This window comes from Camellia sinensis, chromosome 15 (assembly GCF_055761805.1).
Source record: "Camellia sinensis isolate YWXY chromosome 15, ASM5576180v1, whole genome shotgun sequence".
Classification (NCBI taxonomy): domain Eukaryota; kingdom Viridiplantae; phylum Streptophyta; class Magnoliopsida; order Ericales; family Theaceae; genus Camellia; species Camellia sinensis.
The window spans coordinates 133,047,826-133,071,712 of record NC_138975.1 but is presented as its reverse complement, the minus strand read 5'-3'; the positions used below and the strand labels follow the sequence as shown (position 1 = coordinate 133,071,712).

General features: G+C 34.2%; 1 protein-coding gene across 1 annotated transcript; it reads right to left on the bottom strand.

Annotated features, from left to right (window-relative positions):
* Nucleotides 1-6,545: 6,545 nt before the first annotated feature.
* LOC114282102 (uncharacterized) lies at nucleotides 6,546-9,236 on the bottom strand. Its single transcript, XM_028224743.2, has 3 exons — nucleotides 8,616-9,236; nucleotides 8,217-8,437; nucleotides 6,546-8,070 (listed from the first exon to the last, which is right to left on the bottom strand). The coding sequence occupies exon 3, from the start codon at nucleotides 7,871-7,873 to the stop codon at nucleotides 6,764-6,766; it is 1,110 nt and encodes a 369-aa protein (XP_028080544.2). The 5' UTR covers nucleotides 7,874-8,070; nucleotides 8,217-8,437; nucleotides 8,616-9,236; the 3' UTR covers nucleotides 6,546-6,763.
* Between the last annotated feature and the right edge of the window lie 14,651 nt (nucleotides 9,237-23,887).

Genomic DNA, 23,887 nt, shown 5'->3' with positions numbered 1-23,887 from the left:
GATAGTGACGTTGTTGGTATCGATAAAATTTTATTTTATAAAATATTTTTTATTTTTTAAAAATATAAAATATTTTTCCCTCATAGAAGTTTATTTTTTTATTAATATATAGGGAGATTTATCAATAAATCTCAAATGTTAAACTTATGAACCAATTGGTCTTTTTTTTTTTCTAATAAACTATTTAGTTTTTGGATATTTTGAGGGACCTTAACGCCTTCATTTAGATGTTATTAGATGCATGCTTTTTATGAGGGTGTGTCACGTGCCACACACAATATGTCACGTGACACACACAATGGGTGCTACACATCAACAAAGTACACCAAGACTTTTTATGAGGATGTGTCACAGGACACACAACATGTCACGCGACACACACAATGGGTGTCACACATCAACAAAGTACACTAAGGCTCTTTATGCTTTTTACCTTGGAATGTCACGCGACACACACAATGGGTGTCACACATCAACAAAGTACACTAAGGCTCTTTATGCTTTTTGCCTTGGAATGTCACGCGACACACACAATGGGTGTCACACATCAACAAAGTACACTAAGGCTCTTTATGCTTTTTGCCTTGGAATGTCACGCGACACACACAATGGGTGTCACACATCAACAAAGTACACTAAGGCTCTTTATGCTTTTTACCTTGGAATGTCACGCGACACACACAATGGGTGTCACACATCAACAAAGTACACTAAGGCTCTTTATGCTTTTTGCCTTGGAGTGTCATGCGACACACACAATATGTCACGTGACACACACCACACACACCACAATGGGTGTCACACATTAACAAAGTACACTAAGGCTTTTTATGTTTTTTGCCTTGGAGTGTCACGCGACACACACAATGGGTGTCACACATCAACAAAGTACACTAAAGCTCTTTATGCTTTTTATCTTGAAATGATGTATGTCACGCGACACACACACGGAAGGGTATAATTGACCACTCAATATTACTAAACAAAGGAAATATGATCAACTAGTAAGATATTTCTCCATTAATAGGACTAATCAGAACAATAGAAATAACCTTAGGACCAATCGGTAAAATTGATTGTGAGATAGGATTTATTGGTAAATATCCCTAGCATGTATATATATATATATTGTCTTCTATTTTTTGCCATATTAAATAATAAAAAAATAGCTTATGCTAAAAGAAAGGGAATGTGAGACAAGATCTAAACCAACTATTGAAAGGTTGGCTAGCCCCTGAATATGAAGGCAAAGGGTACAAGACAGACTCTTATGTTAAAAATAAAAAATAAACCAATAAATAGAAGATCTGGGAAGTATTGGATATCTGAAAAAGACCGAACCCAATTTAGTCATATTAAATATCAAAACAAAAAAAAAAAAAATAGTCATATTAGCAACAAGAAATTAATATACAAATAGGATTTTCAATTATGAAGGAACACAAAAAAAGCTATTTAAATCAAGCAAAAAACCATTTGAGTCTGAGAGAGATATTTCTCTTTATTGCATTTTTTTTTTACCCCTACTTCTACCAACAGGGCCTCACTAACAACAAAAATATATATAATCACGTCTCATGTGAACCAATCACAATTATCAATAAAATGAGTCCAACATAAATTATATAAGGGATAAGTTTCTCTTTAATTGGATTTCTCAATTAGAATATACAGTTGATTTTTGTGGGCCCACCACAAAGTAAATATCAATAATTCAAATCATTCAATAGGTAAAACTTGTTGAAGATTTCATTCCTATAAAAATCATATTGATCGAATATTAATAGTCACTTGATCAAAATACATTTGTATCCACGAATTTTTTTAAAATCATAATTACCATCGACACAAATTTAATCTAATTAAGTGACTATCAATATCCGATCAACGTAATTTTTTACAGAAGTGGGTACTCAACGAGTCTTACAAATTGAATAATTCAAAGGATGTTTTTTTTTATAAATCTCATTCCTAAGTGTTTTATTTCATCTAACCCAAATTATTTTTGACTATTCCAATAAGTCACATTCCTAGCTTTTTGTCCAAAACACCCCTACTACGTTTTTAAATGTCTCTTGCCATTCAAATCAACAGGATCCGAAAATATAAGAGCACTCCCAGACAAAGTGGAAACAATCTCGCAAAAATCCTATATTCCATACTTGTGAAATCGTCTCATCATCTCATTGTTTCATCGCCTCAACTCTTTTATCGTCTTCTCTATGTTGTCGGCTACCGGAATCACCATTCTCATCTTTCGTTTCTACTGTAAATCTTCACAATGATTATTTGTGACAATCCAACCATATCTCATAACTGGTACCAAACATAAGTGATTTCACTCATTTTCTATATAAATCCTAAACCCTAACTATTTTTTTTGTCCCAATGTGCACTTCCACACATTTGCATGTTATATTGATATGATTTTGGTCTTTACTATTCATATTATTGTTGTTATTTTTCCTTTCTTGCAGTTATTGTTGATATTAATGATATCCCTGAATGGATATAAATCCCCTAAAACTTTTCTCTTTTTTTTTTCAGATTTTTTTTTAATATATATAATTGTTTTGTTGCTATTTCCATGATGTAAACATTCACATAGAAACCATGGCGTGCATAAAATTGTTACATGATTGTTGTGGACCAATTCATTTATATGTTACATTGTGAAGATTTACATCAAGCTAATACCTATGAAAAACCTCATTTCTTGGACTTACGTGATATGTGGATAAAACTATTGTTTTCTGATGTTGACATTTATACCAATGTGAATATTCGCAATATGTTTTGATTCCCACAAAAATTGCGGTGTGTGGTTAATGTATTGCTAATGTTGTCATGTTTTTGTACTTTGTAAGCGTATGTGAACATTCTCATCATTCTTCAAAACAAGGCTTGTTTTTTTGGTTGTGTAATATGATACAATGTTAATGTCAATCTCCACATTAACATTGTGAATTAACATGTGTATGTGAATATAATGTAAAAAATACCATTAACAAATTATCCATTCTCGCTTAATGTTGTCCATGTTTGTCAACTTAATATTCACATCATGTTTGGGTATGATGCAAAACTTTATAGTTTGTAGTTGATGAATTGGTGATATTGTCATGGTGTTTGGTAGTATGTAGTTATTATGAATATTCACACTACTTCCCTCCTTTTTTGGTTCAATGTGAATTCTAAAACAACTATTTGATATTATTGTTGTTGTGTTTTCTCTTTACGTTTGATTGTAATGAACTGATGTGAAATATATGCCAAATAAAGTTGTGCTAATGCCAACACAAATGCATAATCCATTCCTATTCCATTCAACCCTTTTTAAGATGTGAATGTTTACGTCATTGTCCATAGATGCGAACATTCACATCAGTGCCCAAAGATGTGAATGTTTACGCTTGTGCGCATATTTTAAATGTTCACATTAGTGTTTTCATTGTAGAAAATAGCAGACTTAGTTGATTTGTTGAATGTTCACACCATGTATTTCATCAATGTGAATGTTCACACCATGTATTGACTTTTATTGTTTTATCCTATGTTGTACTGTGTTCATGTGAATATTCATATCATGGTTTTGCTTAATACAACCATGGTCACATCATTCCACTATTCACAGTACATATAGTTTGTACTTGTTATCATTTACTATTTGTGACCATCAATAGTAAATTTGTTTCTAATTGAACAAACAGATGTTGCTCATAGATTTCATGGCAAAATAAAAAGAGAACAGTTCCACATCAAAGACAAACTTGAACAAATAGCCAGCCCCCCTGAAAAGTGAATGTGAAAAAGGTTAACTACCGATCTAACATCATTTGGTTAGTGAAACTAATGATGAGTACCAAGTTTTCAGATCCTCAGCTGGATTGTTTGAAGGAAATGCCATTTTGGCAGTTGTTTAATGTGTTGAGGATCGGTAAAGTTGACCTCGACAAATGCATGAAGTTCAATGATGTCATCGTATGCGTGCTAAAGACATACAAGGCATCCAAAAACACATTTTACATCGGCGAGAAAAATATGAATATGAATTCTACATCTTTTGTGATTTTGAAAATATTAGAATACATTGGATAAAAGAATCATAATTAGTTATTTTGATTGTGCTCAATAAGATACAATGGTATGTTGTCATAATATTGCCACTAGAAAATCAATGTTAATATTCATATTAGTTTATGTTATTTTATAATTATGTACACATAACCATTGGTTTAATGTGACTAAGAAATGATTGACTTAAGCGAGTAAGGAAGTCTTTTCTGTAAGCCGTAAGCTGTAGTAGTAACCTGTCTTTCTGCGCTGGTAGTTGAATAAGGAAGAGTAGCCACCAAGATGCTATGTTTTATTTATGATGTTAACATTCACATCAATAATTTGATTGTGTATAAACATACACTTCATGTTTGTGCACACACAAAAATGATGGTTTGTTGTTAATGCAATGTTGATGTAGTCATATTTTTAGAGATTAAAAAATCAATGTAAATCTTTACATTGTTGTCAGTTGCTTTACAATTGTATACACATAATCATTGGCTTAATGTGATTTGTGAACAATGCAATTTTGATGTGAACTTTAATATCACCATTCCATATTAGTAATTAACACTTTGAAACCATAGTGTCTTCATCTATATTCCAGAATTTGTGTGAGCCTTCACATTCATATGTTTTATTGTGAATATTCACATCATATTTGTATTCAAAATGAAAGCTGAGATTTGTCTGTGTAAGTTGATACAATGCTGATATGAACCTTAACATCACCTTGTCACAATGGTAATGAACACAGTGAAAACATATTCACCATTCAATATTATATTGGTGTGTGAATAATATTAACACCAATTGATAACACAATGACAAATTTTTAATTCAAATTAATGTGAATATTAACACTGATCACATCACACAAAAAAAATAGCCAAGTCTATATTTTGCACAGCTAATTCCAAAATCGAACACTTTATGAATATTCACATTGTTCATGCGATGTAAATATTCACCACATTCAAAAATTTAAATCAAAACTTAAATACATGACCAGCCAAAACCAACAACCGCATACAACCAACCAACCAACTAAAATTTAATCTAGATAATAATGTTAAAAGCAAGAAACAGAGCATACAATCCTTCATATACATTCACATTCTTCCTGCGATGTGAATATTCACCACATTCAAATAATCAGCCAAAACCTATAACCCCATTCAACTAAATAAAACTTGCATGTCCATCAATTCCAAAAAATAAAGTTAGAAAAAAAAAATATATATATATATATATATAACAACATAGACTGGATACAAAAATAGTCGCGATTCAAATCCATCACATCTTTCCCTTTGATTTAATCCAATCGAATGTGGGTTTCAATCAACCTACTGAACTAGTTTGTAAGCCATTACCTCTGTTCCTTTGATTTCCAGCTAAAATCATAACTATGACAAAAAAAGAAAAAAAAAACCACAAACTCTGAATCGTCATCTGCTCTCTTGCATAAATGAAACCCTATCGCAACGAAACATTACCACGAACTCTGTGTCGTCGTCTTCTCTCTCATAGGAACGAAACCCTACCACAAGAAAAACAGAAGGAAACATGTATATTATTTTTGTATATAATATATATCAATATATAGACATAAGAGTATAATAGTCCAACAAAAAATATAAATCAGAAAAAAAAAGACTTTATAGAATAAAAGTTTAAATATATAAGACTAATAAGGCTATAATTTTCCTTTGTAGACTTATTGAAATAGAATACTTCTAAATAAAATTTATCAATAAAAAATCATAATTCAAATTATTGATATGAGTTATGTAATGGACCCACAGAGTTGAACAACATACTCCAATGCTAATTACTCCAATTCAATTAGAGAGACGCCTGAGTAATTATATAATATCTCATGGTTGTAATTATGACAAACCAAATAGCATACTTTTGTAGACAATTTTAAGTTACGACGCAAGATCATTCCAAAAATAAATCAAATTGTTCTCATGATTGTAGTTTCAAATTTTCATTTGATGTCTTTAAAAAAAAAAAAAAATTAAAAAAATAATAATTATTATTATTATTTTGCAAATGTTATAAAATCATAAAACTATCATTATCAAATTAATTTAATTATTTTGGTGAATGATTTACACTCCCACAGGACCGAACCAAAGCTCCGAAAAAGATTTTTAATCTTGCACTTTCTGCTTTTCTCTTTTAGTCTGCAAACTAGAAATCTGTTCTTGTTCATGCGTATCTCATCTTCTATCATCACCATTACCAAAAGGTCTATACAAGAATACAAAACATAAAAAAGAAAAAAAGAAAAAAACAACAAAAGATGCTCATCTTCAAAGCTCTCCACATAGAATCAAATTGGCCACATCAAAAGTGCTTCAGAAAACAAACAAGATTGGAACCCAAAGCTGAAAAAATTCAGAATCTGAACTAAAAATATGTAATAGTTGGCAATAGAAGAAAGCAAATGCAACCAGAACAGAGAACTTCACTTGTGAATATGAACAATTACTCATCTTTATTAGAGAGATGCCAAAAATATCTTGGACGGCTCTAAAGGCACAGCACAGAGAAAACCCCAAGAAAATCTCTCATTTTACTCTCCAAAACAAGAAAATCACTCACATTGACAATTGTTGCCACTCAACAACTTATTTTTTATTTTTCAAGATGTTAAAACTAATCTTAATGTAGCAGATCCTAGCTGCAAAATTTATGGGCAGGCTATATTCAGGGCTTCATCAAGCCAAGCAAGCTCTTCTTTGCCTAACTTAAAATCAAAGTCGGTAAGATCATTTCTCTCTTCATTATGAAACTCGAACAATGGAAAGTCCATGTCGAAATCATCTAGGCCGTTGAAAAACTGCCCCTTATCATTAGTGCCATATACTGAATTGTTCTCATAGCCCAAACTGAGCTCTCTACTCACCGAGGGCGAAATTGATGGATCTTCCAACAATTCCGAAATGGGTGGTTGTTCCAAATCACTAATTGGTTGCAAGTTGTTCTCAAAACCTGATTCAGGTTCTAGACAAATTGGGGGTGACACAAATTGATCATCCAAGATTGCCAAAGTGGGTTGCTCTTCTTCCACAATTTTTATGGAATTGCATTCTTCTTTGATAGAATTGTCAAGGCCATTGACAATAGATGTCGGAGAGACATCAAGGACAGAGGATGGAGATGAAAGAGAAAACAAACCACTAGTCTCCTCCTCCGAAGCACAGTGGTGGTTGTCAACAATCAAAGCCATATTCAAATTCAAGTTCTTAGCACTCTCCGACGACTCAAGTACCTTTTCAAATTCAAGTTTCTTTCTCTCATAAGCATTGGCAGCCTCTTCCGCAGTGTTGTAAGTACCAAGCCAAACCCTTTTCCCCTGAATTGGGTCTCGAATCTCCGCAGCATATTTTCCCCATGTCCTTCTCCTCACTCCTTTATACATCGATGACGATCGTTGCATCTTCTGATTTTCGCAAACCTTACTAGCAACTGCCCCTATTGGAGAATTTTCTGTAGAGGACTCGTTTGGTACCTTTGGAAGAACAATCTCCATAACAACACGCTTAACTCTCGTAAATCCATGGTTATTATCATAAATTGAGTAGTCATCGTAATCGCTCCCAGAATCGGTGGCATAGGGATCATTGTAAACAACTCGAACTCTTCTAACCGGTTTCATACAATCATCGTTGCCTGTTTTCTCCTTCTTCACTTTCTTAATGATCATTGGTTTCATATAATCATCTTTGCCTGTCTTCTCTTTTTTCATTTTCTTAATGATCATGTTTTGATTCAAAAACTGCCTTTGAAGCCCTGGCATCTCTTCTTTGAGATATAAATTAAATCAATAGAAAACCCTAAACCCCCAACACGCCAATAACAAGAAAAGTTGGGAAATCTTTGAAAATCTTTGAAAATCCTCAGTTCTGAGATAAACCCAAAACCCTAGTACTCAAGATTGAATAGAAGAAGTGTTTTGTATGAAAACTCCGAAAGCACTCCACGCCAGAACAAGCCCTGCATACATAAACAAAAAACCAAAAAAAAAAAAAAACAAAAAACCAAAAAAACCAAAACCCAAAACCCATCACCCATCAAAACCCATATTACAAAATCATATATATATATATATATATGAGAAAATCAAATATAAAGAAACATACCTTCTTGATCTTAAACGCATGGAAGAATATGGAGAACTCTGGTTTGGCCTCTAATGAGCACAGCAACAGAAGAAGAGGGTTGAGATTAACAGAGATTGAGAAAAGAGCCAGAGCTGCTTTGATCTTCCAATCAACAGATCAGCACCAACAACACCAGACGACATATAATCTTCTCTCTCTCTGTCTCTCTGTTTCTCTCCTCTGTTCCCCAAAAATCACCACTTTTATCGTTGCAAAGATAACATAGACAAAGAAACACAATGGAAACACAAGATTAAACAAGAACCCAGAAATTGATTTCGCATAACAAAATGTTTTTGCAACAAAGAACATAGAATAATTGTTTTGAAGAAAAATCTCAGTAACTGATGGGATTGAATAGAAAGAGTTCGAATTTACCTCAAAGAGTTCGAATCTACCTCCAATCAATCCTGCTTTGAATCTCTCTCTCTCTCTCTCTCTCTAGTTTCTTGGGTGTGGTTTGGGTAGAGAGAGAGAGAGAGTGTTGGTGTGGTCTGGACCGGTGTGGTGTGGGGGCAGTTGGAAATTTCAAGGGCTATTTACGCAGGGCGTGCACCTTGCTGGACCATGCGTCCAGCCAATCCCCTCCTTGGCAGCTGGGCCTCAGATTTTTGCTGTCACGCAATTGGACAATTTTATAAAATTAAAAAATTAAAAGTCTTCAAAATTTTTATACAAAAAAATTAATTTTAGAAATATTACATTTTAAGTCACGTCTTGATTTTGTTTTGTTTAAATAAGTTTCAATAAAAGTTTACATGAGTTAGAGTTCTAGTTTAAAGCACTTTGGAATTAAGGTCATGAATTTTTTTTATTTTTTTTATTTTTTTTTTGAAGCATAGATTTATTTTATTTTATTTTATTTTTAAAAAATTTTAATGCTTGATTTGCCCTTATCTCTATTATCTCATTCATAGTTGTAAATACGCTGGCAAAGAGAAAAAAATTACTCATCATTCATCTAGATACGTTATATATACACTGACAGAGAGGAAAATTATCCTATCATCCTTCTAGATGCAATATAAAGACGATGCCCTTTAAGATCAAGTCTCGCTGTATTACAACACATGACCAAAGCAAGAGTTATGACATAAAAAGGAAAACAATATGCACACACCTTGAAAAGAGAACTAATACAGTAAGAATATCAATAGAAACTAAATCTGCGTAAAATATTGTTTAATTCGTTGAAATTATATCGATTTGTATTAATTCGTATTGTTTTAATTATTAATTGTAATTTAAATTTTAAAATTTATAATCTGTTTTTCAAATCGCTTCGTTTCGCTCCACTATAATTAATACATATATATTCTTTAATCTTTAATGAAATATCAAAATAAAAATAAGCGTAAGAGAGATTTGGTCTCGTTTGGGAACCCTCCCGTTTAGTTAAAAAGTCAAAAAATTATTAAATTAGCCAAAAAGTCAACAACTTATACTAAAAAGTCAAATATTTTTTTTTATCTCTACTTTTTGCACATCTTTTCGTAAAAAGCTAAAAAGTCATCCCATATATACTAATTTTTTTTTGCTCATATTTTAGCCAAATAGCCAAAAAGTTACTAAATTAGCCTGTTCCCAAACGAAACCTTAAGATATGAAATTTATTACAAATTAGTAGTTATATATATGAAACATATTATGTAAAATTACTTTGTGTTGTATATATAAAAAATATTATACAAATTAGTGTAATATATTATGTAAATGTATGATAATTAGTTAGAATATTTTTCAATCCGTCAAAAATCACTCAAATCGTTATTTGTCAATCCTCTAATCCGCCAATCCGTCATTCAATTTGTAATCTTACTCTTAAACCATCCGAACTACACCACGCACACTCTTAATAGAAACGATAATTTATCGAAATTGATTTTTGGAGCCTTGTTGTATAGAGAGAAGTACGTTTTTTGTTAAGGCCTTATGATGAATCTATCGCTTACTTTATAAAAAATAAAGAAGTTAGAAAAATAAGATGGATTAAGATATGTTAGTGAAAATATCAGAAAAAATATATTTTATTGATAAATAATGCAAAAAAAAGGAGATACAAATAGATCAGGTTGAGGCACGAATATCTCGTTTTTTTACGGAGATCAAGCCCACTGCGGTAGGAAGAACCCAAATACCGATGCAGTAGTCACAAAATTATGACTTGTTCCCTCCAGGATACAGCAGCCCGACTACTTGTTGTATGGTTCGAGCCAACTCTGCACAAGATGGTGAACCCAAATCTCCACCAAGAAAAACACATTTCTTTGCTAGTAACCTCTCTTGTATAGAAAATAGTTGGTGTGTTGGTTATAGAAAAGAGTAGGAGAGAGGAACTATTTATAGGCCACTAAGACATTACAAAATACATCAAAAAACAATAACTATCATGAACCTAGAGAAAAAAGAGAGTGAACCAAAAATTAACTTACTAACAAGTTCATGAATTCTAATTAAACTCCATCCATGAACAAGACAAAAAATCACCAAAGCAATGAATCTCCATTCATGAACAAGATGAAATTCATGAATAAGACAAAAGAAGATTCATGAACAATATAAATAAATAAATAAATAAAAGATATTAAAATGGTCCAACAATCCCCCACTCATTTTAATATCAACAAGGATAAGAGAGATTACCAAACAAAGATAGACTAGTATGCATCACGGAGATGTGCTCTGCATTGAACATTCAGTAGTGAAATAGCAACCTCTACTCCAGAGTCAGTAGTGGTCTCAGACTTGAACTATGATTGCTTAGGAAAAATAAAGTATTACTGCTTACACATAATAGTCCAGGTGTTGACATGAGCTTTAATAGCCAGCACATTGCGGCCTTATGCTTATCTTAGTTTTCATGAGCATATTTGAGAATAAGCCTTGTTCTCATAAAAAGCGGCCCACTTTCATGCTCACATAGGTGAAATCTGTCAAGCATGTTCTTGTAATTTACACACCCCACTCAACAAGAGTTACAAAATTTCATTAAGAGTATAAAAACTCAACCCTCCAACATTACAGGACAAATGCACTTACATCATAGGGATAGATATCAAAATATTAAAGAGTGCATTTTTTACAACCACCATATGATTCGTTCTTCCCATTGAACCTAGTTACAGGATCTCTGGTCCCTAGGTTGGGTATTCTCGTACATGGTTTATGATTTTATAAGCTTCAAACCCATCCCCCTTGATGTATTCCAAACCTTATCTTTCACCAAGGCCTTGGTTAACGGATCCACAAGATTATTACAAGATCTTACGTAATTCACAGTTATGATGTCATTACTCAAATAGGATCTCACATTATTGTGTTTCCTTCAAATAGGTCTAGATTTACCATTAAAAAAATGGTTGTTCACTCTACCAATAGCAGCAGTGCTATCACAACGAATTAACACAAGAGGAATTAGTTTTTTCCAAAAAGGGATTTCATGTAACAAATCTCTCAACCAATTTGCTTCCTCACATACTGAAGTTAATGTTATAAGCTCAGCTTCCATTGTAGAATTATCAATTATAGTATGTTTTTTAGACTTCCAACATATAGCACCACCACCCAAGGTAAAAATAAAACCCGAAGTAGAGAGAGAATCACCTGACAAAGTGTTCCAATCGGTATCACTATATCCCTCAAGTACCACAGGATATTTGTTATAAAACAAACCATAATTTTTTGTATCAGATAAATATCTCATAATTCTTCCCATGGCTAGCCAATGAACTTGACTTGCTTTGCTAGTAAACCTGCTAAGTACTCCAACAGCATATGCAATGTCAGGTCTAGTACAGTCAGTAGCATATCTCAAACTACCAATCATGCTAGCATATTCCTTTTGATTAATCACTTCTTTTTCATTTATTACAACAAATAAATGTATTCTTGTTTCAAAAGGAGTAGCAACATGTTTGCAATCTAGAAAATTATATTTTTGTAAAATTTTCTCAATATAATGCGACTGATCAAGAAAAACGCCATCATTAGGCCTCGTTTGGGAACCCTCACTTTTAGCCAAAAAGCCAAAAAGTTACCAAAAAAGCCAAGAAGTCACCCTAAAAACCTATGTACAGTAGCTGCACGTGAAGGCTGCCAGCTGTAGTGTAAAATGACCGTTTTGCCCCTCTTTCATTTTGTTTATCTCGTTTTCACCCTTGGCTTTATGTCAAACATTGATGGGAATATCTACAAAGCTATTCTCACACAGGGTGTAGTACCTACGGCTGTTCAGCTACATCAAACAGTGAAGATGAAGAGGGCCCTTCGTTCAAGACTAGATCATAGTAGAAGCTCTGATCTGAAGAAAAAGAGGAACCAAGAGACGACGATAGTCGGCGAATGGAAAAGCAGTCCCTCCTCCGACGATCCCCCCAACTGCAGGTATGCTCTCGCTCTCTCTCTCTCTCTCGCTCTCTGTCTCTCTCTCTTCAGCCTCTCTTGTTTCTATTTCGTTATGTTTCCAAACGTCGTATGCTCTGTTTGGTTTGTATGTATGTATGAACTCTCTCTCTTTTTCTGTCTCTCTCTCTCTCGCGCCTGCATGCGCGCTCTGTGTGTGTGTATGTGTGTGTCTGTCGCTCTGTTTGACCATTGTCGTTTTTCAATTTGCCTTCAACATTCGAGTTGGGTAAATTTTTGTAAAAACTCACATATGTACTATGTTGGAGGTTTCAGGGCTTTCTTTCACCTACCGAGAGCAGTTTAGCAATATTGCAGGTTGTCTGTTGGTGGGGGTGTGTGGATCTCATAACCATGACTTCTATGCTCTGGTTTTTGTATATGTCAATAGTCTGCTCTCTCTTCATCTCGCTCTCTGTTTGTCTTTGTCGCTGTGTGTGTGTGTGTGTGTGTGTGTATCAAGCGTTGCCAATTTGAACATATTATGTGTTGTAAAACAAAAAATTACAATGTATTTTTTTGGGGGATTAACAACAAAGTCCCCTAAATAAGATGAAGTATTCTAATGAATTGTCCCCTAACAAGAAAGTCCCCTAAACAGGATGAAGTAGTCTGTTGAATTGAACAAGTTGGAAGTATTCTGATGAAGTATTATGTTTGTCTCTGTGGTTATAATTGTTGAATACGTTGACATGAAATTATCATTTATACTATTCTTGTAAATTTCGTGAAATTAGCTACAAATGCTACCATAGTGATTTCTATGAACACATCACAATAAAGTTGGTGAATAATTGGTCATTTTCTTTTGTTTATGTGGCAGTATGGTTCTCCCTGTTAATCTTTTGAGTAAGGTGGATTCAATCCCTATAATGAAAAGGGAAAGGGGAGGGTAAAGAAAATTTGTCACTAGAAAACAACGAATCATACGAATTTCCACAACAAACTCATCTTGCATATGTCTCAGAGTTTAAACAATGTACTTCAGCAAAAGATTTTTAATTTGTTTAAGGTAATGTTGGTTCTTTACTATGCATTTGATGGAGCTATATTTTAAATTCACAAAAACCTACAAGGTCTTCATTTTTCTGCTTGAGGCTTTCTTATTTTTGGACACAACGTGCTACTATGGTGCTCCTTGTAGCGGATCAAAAACTATATATGTTGGTCCTTGTTAACAATTCCTAAATTATTTTATTTATTTGTTTTGATTTTTTCCAATAATGTCTGCATTTTCAAGTGATGTATATGTGCAAGTAATGGATATCATTTTTCCTTCAACATGTGTATTTATTCTTCATCAAGGCTTCTGGATACAATTTGCCTCTTCTACGTTGGTTTGTTGTGTTAATTCTTGTACAAATTTGTTTGCCAAGTTAGAATGTTAATGGAAAACAAGTATAATGTTACATGAATAGCTAGGGAAAACATAATTTATTAGAGTTTGATAAAACATTTTGTTGTATGTCGGTGTGTTTCTGTTAATTCTTGTACATATAATAATTGATTTTTACTCTTTCCCAGTTAGAAATATAATTGTACGAATAGGGATTCATAAATTGTGCACCAAGTAAAGAAAACAGAAACAAAAAATAATATTTTTTCAAATATTTTTTTGTCCCAATTTTTTTCATTTTTTCTCAAATAATTTTGTTTCAACTATTTTTTTTTTCAATTATTTCTTTTGGGAGATAATTGTATTTGTCAATTATTATTTTTCCAAATAATTTTGTTTCAATTAAATTTGTTTTTCCAATTATTAGTTTTTTCAAATAATTTTTTTTCCCATTAAATCTTTTTCATTTTTTCTCAAATAATTTTGTTTCAATTAATTTGTTTTCAATTATTTGGTTTGGGAGATAATTGTTTTTTTCAATTATTATTTTTCCAAATAAATTTGTTTCAATTAAATTTTTTTTTTCCAATTATTGTTTTTTTCAAATAATATTTTTTTCCTAATTAATTTTTTTTATTTTTTTGGGATTAATAATTTTGTTTCAAATTACTTTTTTTTCAATAATTTGGTTTGGCAGATAATTGTTTTTTTCAATTACTATTTTTCCAAATAAATTTGTTTCAATTAAAAAAAAAATTCCAATTTTTTCTTTCCCAATTAATTTTTTTCATTTTTTCTCAATTAATTTTGTTTCAATTAATTTTTTTCCAATTTTTTGTTTTGGGAGATAATTGTTTTTTTCAATTCTTATTTTTCCAAATAAATTTGTTTCAATTAGTTTTTTTTTTCCAATTAGTATTTTTCAAATAATTTTTTCTCAATTACTTGTTTTGCAATTAATTTTTTTCCAGATAATGTTTTTTCAATTCAATTTTTTCCAATTACCTTTGTCCCAAATAAATGTTTTTCAATTAATTTTGTGTTTGCATTAATTTTTTTTCCAAATAATTGTTTTTTAATTAATCTTTTTTTTAAATAGTTTTGTTCCCAATTATTTTGTTTTCAATTTTTTTTCAAAATAAATTAATTTTGGTTCATTTTCTCAATTAACTTATTTTTCCAATTAATCCTTTTTTGAAAAAGTTTTTTGAAATTAATCATTTCCTTATTTGTTATGGACATAACAAATGAGATGCACTGACAAAAAGTGTTAACACAAGAAACTTGTTTACACAACAAACTTATCCCATAGCATAAGTGTCACACCTGTTTACCTGTTTTGTTGTGCTTGTCATGTCATCGAACAGGTCATCACAGACTATATGGCCTCATTTATGTAGACTGTGACATCAACACAACCAGGACCTATGTGTGCTTGTGGGTACGAGCATTGTGTGGTCAAGATTTCTTGGTCCGCCAAAAATCCAGGACGTGCGTACTACCAATGCCCTCATGGAGTGGTAAGTACAAGCACCTTCACCTTGTTTGGGATTATTACCTTGTCAAACCGTCACTAATAATTTCATAATTTTTTTAACCTCAGCCATGTGTCAATTGGATTGGGTGGTGTGACGAATATCGCCGACAAACGGCTCCTAAGAATGACAGAGACAATGTTCGTCATTTTGAGGCGCGTTTGATTGACATTAAACAGAGTCTGCGTGTACTTAATATTGAAACAATCTTCTGTGCAAATAAAATAAATTGAAATAATTTAAACAAAATAAAATAAAACTTATAGAATTTATTTTGTTAAACCGAATAAATAATTAAAGACCAAGTCGAGTGTGTAATACTCTGTCCTTAAGACAGATTCGCCCCGCTACGATGCTTACGGTTGAGTGGCGTCTATCTCCCAAGATATAATGATCTTAACCAATTTGTAGTAGCACTTCAAAACAAATTTTTCGGCGAACTAGAACCTTGTGTTCTTATACTCTCTGAATATTTCTCTAAATGACTAATATGAAGAATAATGTAAACAAATGAAATCTGGACAGCAAGAGCAAAGTTTTTCAGACTGATTTTTCGGATGTAAAGACTGCTAGAACATGGCTGTATTTATAGGCAAAATATCTAACCCGAATAGGTACTAATTTGAAGTGAATAGGTGGGATTTTGAATTGAACAGGTGTTGTCTTTAATTCAAACAGATCTGCAAACTGCCTTAACAGACTAACTGCTACAGTTTGTCCAGATCTTGAACCTGTTCGGCAGTTACAGATGTGTAACTGCTGGGCAGTTATAACACTGTTCAAACAATTCAAAATTTCGGACAGAAAATGCATTAAACATGGGCATACACAATTTAAATTCAATTTTGGAATTAAATTAAATTTTCCCGCAATAATTTTTGAAAAAATTCAAAAGAATTTTGTCTAAAAAATTAATACAAGAACCGACCCGACCCACAACCCACACCCGCGGCCGGCTCGGCCGGACGGATGGCCAGCGGCGGTGCGCGCGTGTGTGGTGGTTTGGGCTAAGGTTCACTTTGTCCATAACTCCTCCCTTCTACAAACTTGGGGTGCCCCTTGGGGCCCAACCCAAGTGTTGTATGCTAGAGCATATATATTTAACAAAACTCCCTTAAAGTTTCAATGTGGGACAAGCCTCACAAGGAAACCCACATTAAAAACTTTAAATGTCCATTCCACGAACCTGAAAATGACGTCATGTTCCCATTCACTCATAAATGGTTTTGACGAACCGTCTTCATCGTGTGACTTGCCACGCGGCAAGAAACACATCACTTCTTCGAACCCGTCCAAAAAGACGTTCGGGGCCCACTCAATTTTGGGTTCAAAGTTGGCCCAAAATAAGCCTATATTAAACTATTTTTCCAACAATCCGCTACATGAATAGAATTTGACAGAGAGAAAATGCAATAACATGATCTAATCACAGAGAGTACAGAAATTGGAAATATGCTGCAAAGGATAGGTGGCTTTTGGCTTTGAACCTTCCCTTGTAAGACACCATCGGATTTACTAGCTAACCAGTGAACATGATGTCTTGAACTGTTCAGCCGTTTGTGTAAACCAAGACAATAGAACTCACACAGTATATCCCAGACACAGTTTAGTTCTCACTATTGTGTTCATTTGGTCCTGAACAACCTAGTCTTTCATGAGTGCTCTAGAGAATTGTAGCCCTTCACAAATCTCATAGAACCGGCCCAGTTCACACTCACATAGGTGATTCTTATGAAGAGTATCCTACCATACTCCACTAGGTTTACCTAGATATAAGAATCATTAAAAGTATTATTTAACCTAAACCGCTGCAGACATCACTATTTCATCATAGAAATGGGTAGGAGTTGGACTCCCCAGTGATCCTTCTAAGTCAATCACAACTCGGTTGTCCCTTTGAACCTAGATCTTGGGATCTCCAGTCAACTAAGTTGGGTTGCCGTTGTGGTAACTCTTATTTAATAGGCTTTAGTCCCATTCCCCTTGATGAATTCTCAACTAACTCTCTTGCTAACCCTTTGGTTAGTGGATCCGCTATGTTGTCTTTAGACTTCACATATTCAATGGAAATAATTCCATTAGAGAGTAGTTGTCTTACGGTATTATGTCGACGACGAATGTGTCTAGACTTACCGTTATACATATGACTCTATGCTCTACCCATTACTGATTGACTATCGCAATGTATACATATAGCAGGCACTGGTTTTGGCCATATTGGAATATCTTCAAGGAAGTAGCGAAGCCATTTTGCCTCTTCCCCTGCTTTGTCTAAAGCTATGAATTCTGATTCCATAGTAGACCTAGCAATGCAAGTCTGTTTGGAAGATTTCCAAGATACAGCCGCCCCACCAAGAGTAAAGACATACCCACTGGTGGACTTTGAGTCTCTAGTATCCGATATCCAATTTGCATCACAGTAACCTTTAAGTACTGCTGGATATCTAGTATAATTCAGCCCAATGTTACGAGTAAATCGAAGATATCTTAGAACCCTTATAATTGCTTTCCAGTGTTCTACTGCCGGATTACTCGTATATTTACTTAATTTACTTACTGCATAAGCTATATCTGGGCGAGTGCAGTTCATCAAGTACATTAAGCTTCCAATAATTTGGGCATACTCTATTTGAGAAATACTTTCTTGTACATTCTTAGATAGAAACAAATTAACATCTACAGGTGTTCTAGCAAGATGATCATCATCTTTGCTGAATTTGTCAAGTATTTTCTCAATGTAATGAGATTGTGACAAAGCATAACTTTCTGATGTTTTAGTAATTTTCATACCAAGAATTACATCAGCAATGCCCATATTCTTCATGTCAAAATGTTTATTCAACATTTTCTTGGTATTTTTAATCATTTCATTATTACTACCTATGATGAGCATATCATCTACATAAAGACATACAATGACATAACATTTGTCTGTGTTTTTAATATAAACACATTTGTCATACTCATTAATTTTGAATCCATTTGACATCATTGCCTTGTCAAATTTCTCATGCCATTGCTTTGGCGCTTGTTTTAAACCATATAATGATTTAACCAATTTACACACTTTCTTATCTTTTCCTGGAACTGAAAAACCTTCTGGTTGTTCCATGTAAATTTCTTCATCTAACTCACCATTTAAGAAAGCGGTTTTCACATCCATTTGATGAATTTCTAGATTGTATAGAAATGCAATGGCAATTAGCATTCTAGTGGATGTTATTCTAGTAACCTGTGAGTATGTGTCAAAGTAATCAAGACCTTCTTTTGTCTAAAACCTTTGACCACAAGTCTTGCCTTATATTTGTCTATTGATCCATCCGCTTTCAATTTTGTTTTGAAAATCCACTTGTACCCAAGAGGTTTACAACCTGGTGGCAAATCCACCAATTCCCAAGTGTAATTTTGCAAGATGGATTCAACTTCACTACTGATAGCTTCCTTCCATAAAGGAGCTTCAGGACTGGACATAGCCTCTTTAAAAGTTAAAGGCTCATTTTCTAACAAAAATGCTAGAAAATCTGGACCAAAAGATTTTGAGGTTCTAGCACGTTTACTATGTCTAGGTTCCTCTTCCTTATTTTGGTTTAACTCTTGCTCTTGCTCTTGTTCTTGATCATGTTCTTGATCCTGACTAGTAATGGCATCATGAGATCTTCTATTGTTACTAGTCTCTTGTCCAGCCTTATTTGGAAATATATGTTCAAAGAAAGATGCATTCTGAGATTCAATAATAGTATTTACATGCATTTCGGAATGTTCTGATTTATGAATCAAAAACTGATATGCACTACTATTCTTGGCATAACCAATGAAATGCAATCAATAGTCTTAGGACCTATCTTAGTCTTTTTAGGACTAGGCATAACCACTTTAGCCAAACACCCCCACACTTTTAAGTATTTGTGGGATGGTACTCTTCCATGTCACAATTCATAAGGTGTTTGATTCACTTTCTTTCGGGGTACTTTATTAAGTATATAATTAGCAGAAAGTATTGCTTCCCCCCACAAGTTCTGAGGTAATCCAGAACTTATTAACATGGCATTCATCATTTCTTTTAAAGTCCTATTTTTTCTTTCAGTAATTCCATTTTGCTGAGGTGAGTAAGGAGCGGTGGTTTGATGAATTATTCCATGTTCTTTAGAAAATTCACCAAAAGGTGATTCATATTCACCACCTCTATCACTCCTAATTTTCTTGATTTTCTTACCAAGTTGATTTTCAACTTCATTCTTATATTGAATGAAAGTTTCCAAAGCTTCATCCTTGGTTCGAATTAAATAAACATAACTATATCTAGTATAATCATCTATAAAAGTGATAAAATATTTTTTCCCACCTCTTGTTTGAATTGACTTAAAATCACAAATGTCACTATGAATTAATTCAAGTGGTTCCGAACTTCTTTCAATTGAATGAAAAGGAGTTTTGGATAATTTTGCCTCAACGCAAATTTCACATTTATGATTTAAATCAATGTCAAATTTAGGTAAACATTCCATATTAATTAATCTACGCAAAGATCCATGATTAACATGTCCTAGTCTACCATGACATAAATTTAAAGACTCAAGCAAGTAAGAAGAAGATGTATTATTATTAATAACTGAGGGTACAATGGTCATTACATTTAACTTGAAAAGGCCATCAGACATGTAATATTTTCCTACATACATCTCATTCTTAGTAAGTACAAATTTATCACTTTCAAGCACTAGCCTAAACCCATTCTTACTCAACAAAGATCCGGAAACAAGATTCTTGTGAATGTCCGGTACATGCAGCACATTGTTGAGAGTGAGTTCATTTCTAGATGTCATCTTGAGAACAATTTTCCCTTGTCTGTCAACTTTGGAAGTTGAGGAGTTGCCCATAAAAAGTTGTTCACCATTGTCCACTGAAGAATAAGATGTGAACATCTTTTTTTGGGCACAGATATGGCGAGTAGCACCAGTGTCCACCCACCATTCTTTAGGATTTCTGACAAGATTTACTTCGGAAACAATTGCAGAAAGTTTGATGTCATCTACACCATTGGAAATATTGTCCACTTCGGTCATATGGGCTTGAGTAGGCTTCTTGCTTGTTCTTCTTTTGCTTTTGCTTTTACCTTTGCTACAGCAATCTTCGGTCCGATGTTCCTCTTTGTCACAGATGTAACATTTGCCATTAAACTTGTACTTTTTATTTTTCCTCCCTTTAGAGCCTTGTGATGAACTTTCTCCAGAAGACTTTCGTTTCTTGGTCTTTGTAGCATGTTTCACCACATTTTATTTAGACTCCATAGGATGCTTACCAGCCCGCTTTTCAGAATTGCGGTTGTCCTCAATCCTCAAACACACAATTAATTCTTCCGTAGACATTTCTTTGCGCTTGTGTTTGAGGTAGTTCTTGAATTCTTTCCAGCCTTGTGGTAATTTCTCAATTAAGACTGCAACTTGAAAGGATTCACTGAGAGACATTCTTTCTGCGTGAATGTCATGTAGAATGAGTTGGAAATCTTGAACTTGGCTGATCACAATTTTGAATCAACCATTACAAAATCCAAGAATCTGCCAACCACAAATTTCTTTGAGCCAGCATCTTTCGTTTTGTATTTTTTCTCCAAAGACTCCCAAAGTTCCTTTGTTGTCTTGATAGGACATTAGACGTTGTATAATGTGTTGTCAAGTCCGTTTAAGATGTAGTTCCGGCAAAGGAAATCAGCATGTTTTTAGGCATCAACCGCAACAGCCACTTGCCGGTCGGTTTCATCTTTTTTCAAAATAGGAGCATCCTCACGGAGAAAATGAGCCAGGTTCAGAGTTGTAAGATAGAACAACATTTTCTGTTGCCATCTTTTAAAATTAGTTCCTGAGAACTTCTCTGGCTTTTCACCGTGATTTACCGGTACTGTCACAACAGGAGAGGGGGTTGGCGTCATTGTAGCCACCACAATAGTACGGTGCCGTTTGGTAACACTTACGTTTTCTGTTTATATTTACAAAAATTTTAAAAACTCAAATAAAAACTTGTTTGGTAAAATTTTTGATTTATAAATCAGTGGTCTCAGTTTATAAATTTGGCCAAAAAATGAAAACACAAAAAATGTGTTTTCATTTTGAGTTTTCAGTTTTTTTTTTACCACCCAACACTAGCCACCACCCGCCACAATTTTCCACCACCGTCTTCCGTCACCACCACCCACCCCCTACCACCACCTGCCACCACCACTCACCACTCACCACTCACCACCCACCTACCATCACCACCCACCACCCACCACCCACCCACTCGCCACTACCAGCCACCCCTCGTCACCACCACCACCCACCTGTCATCCACCCGCTACCACCCACCACCCGCCACCACCACCCGCCACCTACTTGCCACCACCACTCACCACCCACCTACCACCCACCCGCCATCCACCTGCCACCACCCACCACTACTACCACCACCATCCACTCGCTACCACCTACCACCCGCCACCGTCACCCACCCACCCACCACCACCACCACCACCACCACTTGCTACCACCCATCACCACCCGCCACCTGCCACCATCACCCCCCAACCGCCGCCGCCGCCGCCACCACCACCACCACCCACTTGCTACCACCCATCACTCGCCACTGTCACCTACCCACCCACCATCACCACCCACTACCACCCGTCACCACCCTGCCACCACCACCCGCCACAACCATCCACTCGCTACCACCCACCACTGTCACCCACCCACCACCACCACCACCCGCTATCTACTCGCTACCACCACCCGCCATCTGCCACCCACCTGCCACCCATCACCACCACCACCACCACCGCCCACTTGCTACCACCCACCACCCGCCACCGTTACCCACCCACCCACCACCACCACCACCACCCGCCACCACCAGCTACCCACCACCCACCGTCATCACTTTTCATCACCGTCTTTCGCCGCCACTTGTCGCCACTTGCCACCACTTGCTATTTCTCACTCTTTTTATATTTTTAAAATTTTTTAAACATTTTGTCAATTACCAAACGCGTTTGCAGTTTATGTTTTTCTAAAAATAAACAAAAAATAAACAAAAACCAGTTTATAAAATTTTTGTAAATATAAACTGAAAACGTAAACGTTACCAAACACACCCTACTTGTTTGAGCATTTGTTTCAATAGCCATTGATTCTAATTTATAACACAAAATTATAATTAGAATTTATACTACACAGAAAATTAATCCAAATTTACAGAATTAAATTCCGTAAAAATAAAAAAAACAAGAATGTAACTTTTATTTTCCAATTAATTTGGAAATAAAATAAAATTTTATTTAACCAAATTAATTCTACACAGAAAATTAAATTTCTGTAACACTTCAATAATTAAAAAAAAACTAAAAAAATATTTTTTAATTAATGAATACTCAGAAATAAATTTAAAAAATCAAAATTAATTTCTGACAAAATTCCACAAATATATATTCTGAATTGTTAATAACACCAGTATATTACTACTAGTTGTCAAAGAAAATAGACAGTATATTACTACTATCTGTCAAATAGCATATAACCACTATTTGTTTTTCCAACCAAAATATTAATTTGTAAATTCACAGAAAATAATTTTCTTAAACAAGGGAAGAAAAAGGGAAACAAACGAAAAATTCTATAAATAGAATAATTCGAATCTGTCTTAAGATTGTTGGAACAATCTTCTGTGTAAATAAAATAAATTGAAATAATTCAAACAAAATAAAATAAAACTTACAGAATTTATTTTGTTGAACCGAATAAATAATTAAAGACCAAGTCGAGTGTGTAACACTCTGTCCTTAAGACAGATTTGCCCCGCTACGGTGCTTACGGTTGAGTGGCGTTTATCTCCCAGGATACAATGATCTTAACCAATTTGTAATAGCACTCCAAAACAAATTTTTCGGCGAACTAGAACCTTGTGTTCTTATACTCTCTAAATATTTCTCTAAATGACTAATATGAAGAATAATGTAAACAAATGAAATCTGGACAGCAAGAACAAAGTTTTTCAGACTGATTTTTCGGATGTAAAGACTGCTGGAACATGGCTGTATTTAAAGGCAAAATATCTGACCCGAATAGGTACTAATTTGAAGTGAATAGGTGGGATTTTGAATTGAACAGGTGCTGCCTTTAATTCAAACAGATCTGCAAACTGCCTTAACAGACTAACTGCTACAGTTTGTCCAGATCTTGAACCTGTTCGGCAGTTACAAATGTGTAACTGCTGGGCAGTTATAACACTGTTCAAACAATTCAAAATTTTGGACAGAAAAGGCATCAAACAAGGACATATACAATTTAAATTCAATTTTGGAATTGAATTAAATTTTCCCGCAATAATTTTTTTAAAAAATTCAAAAG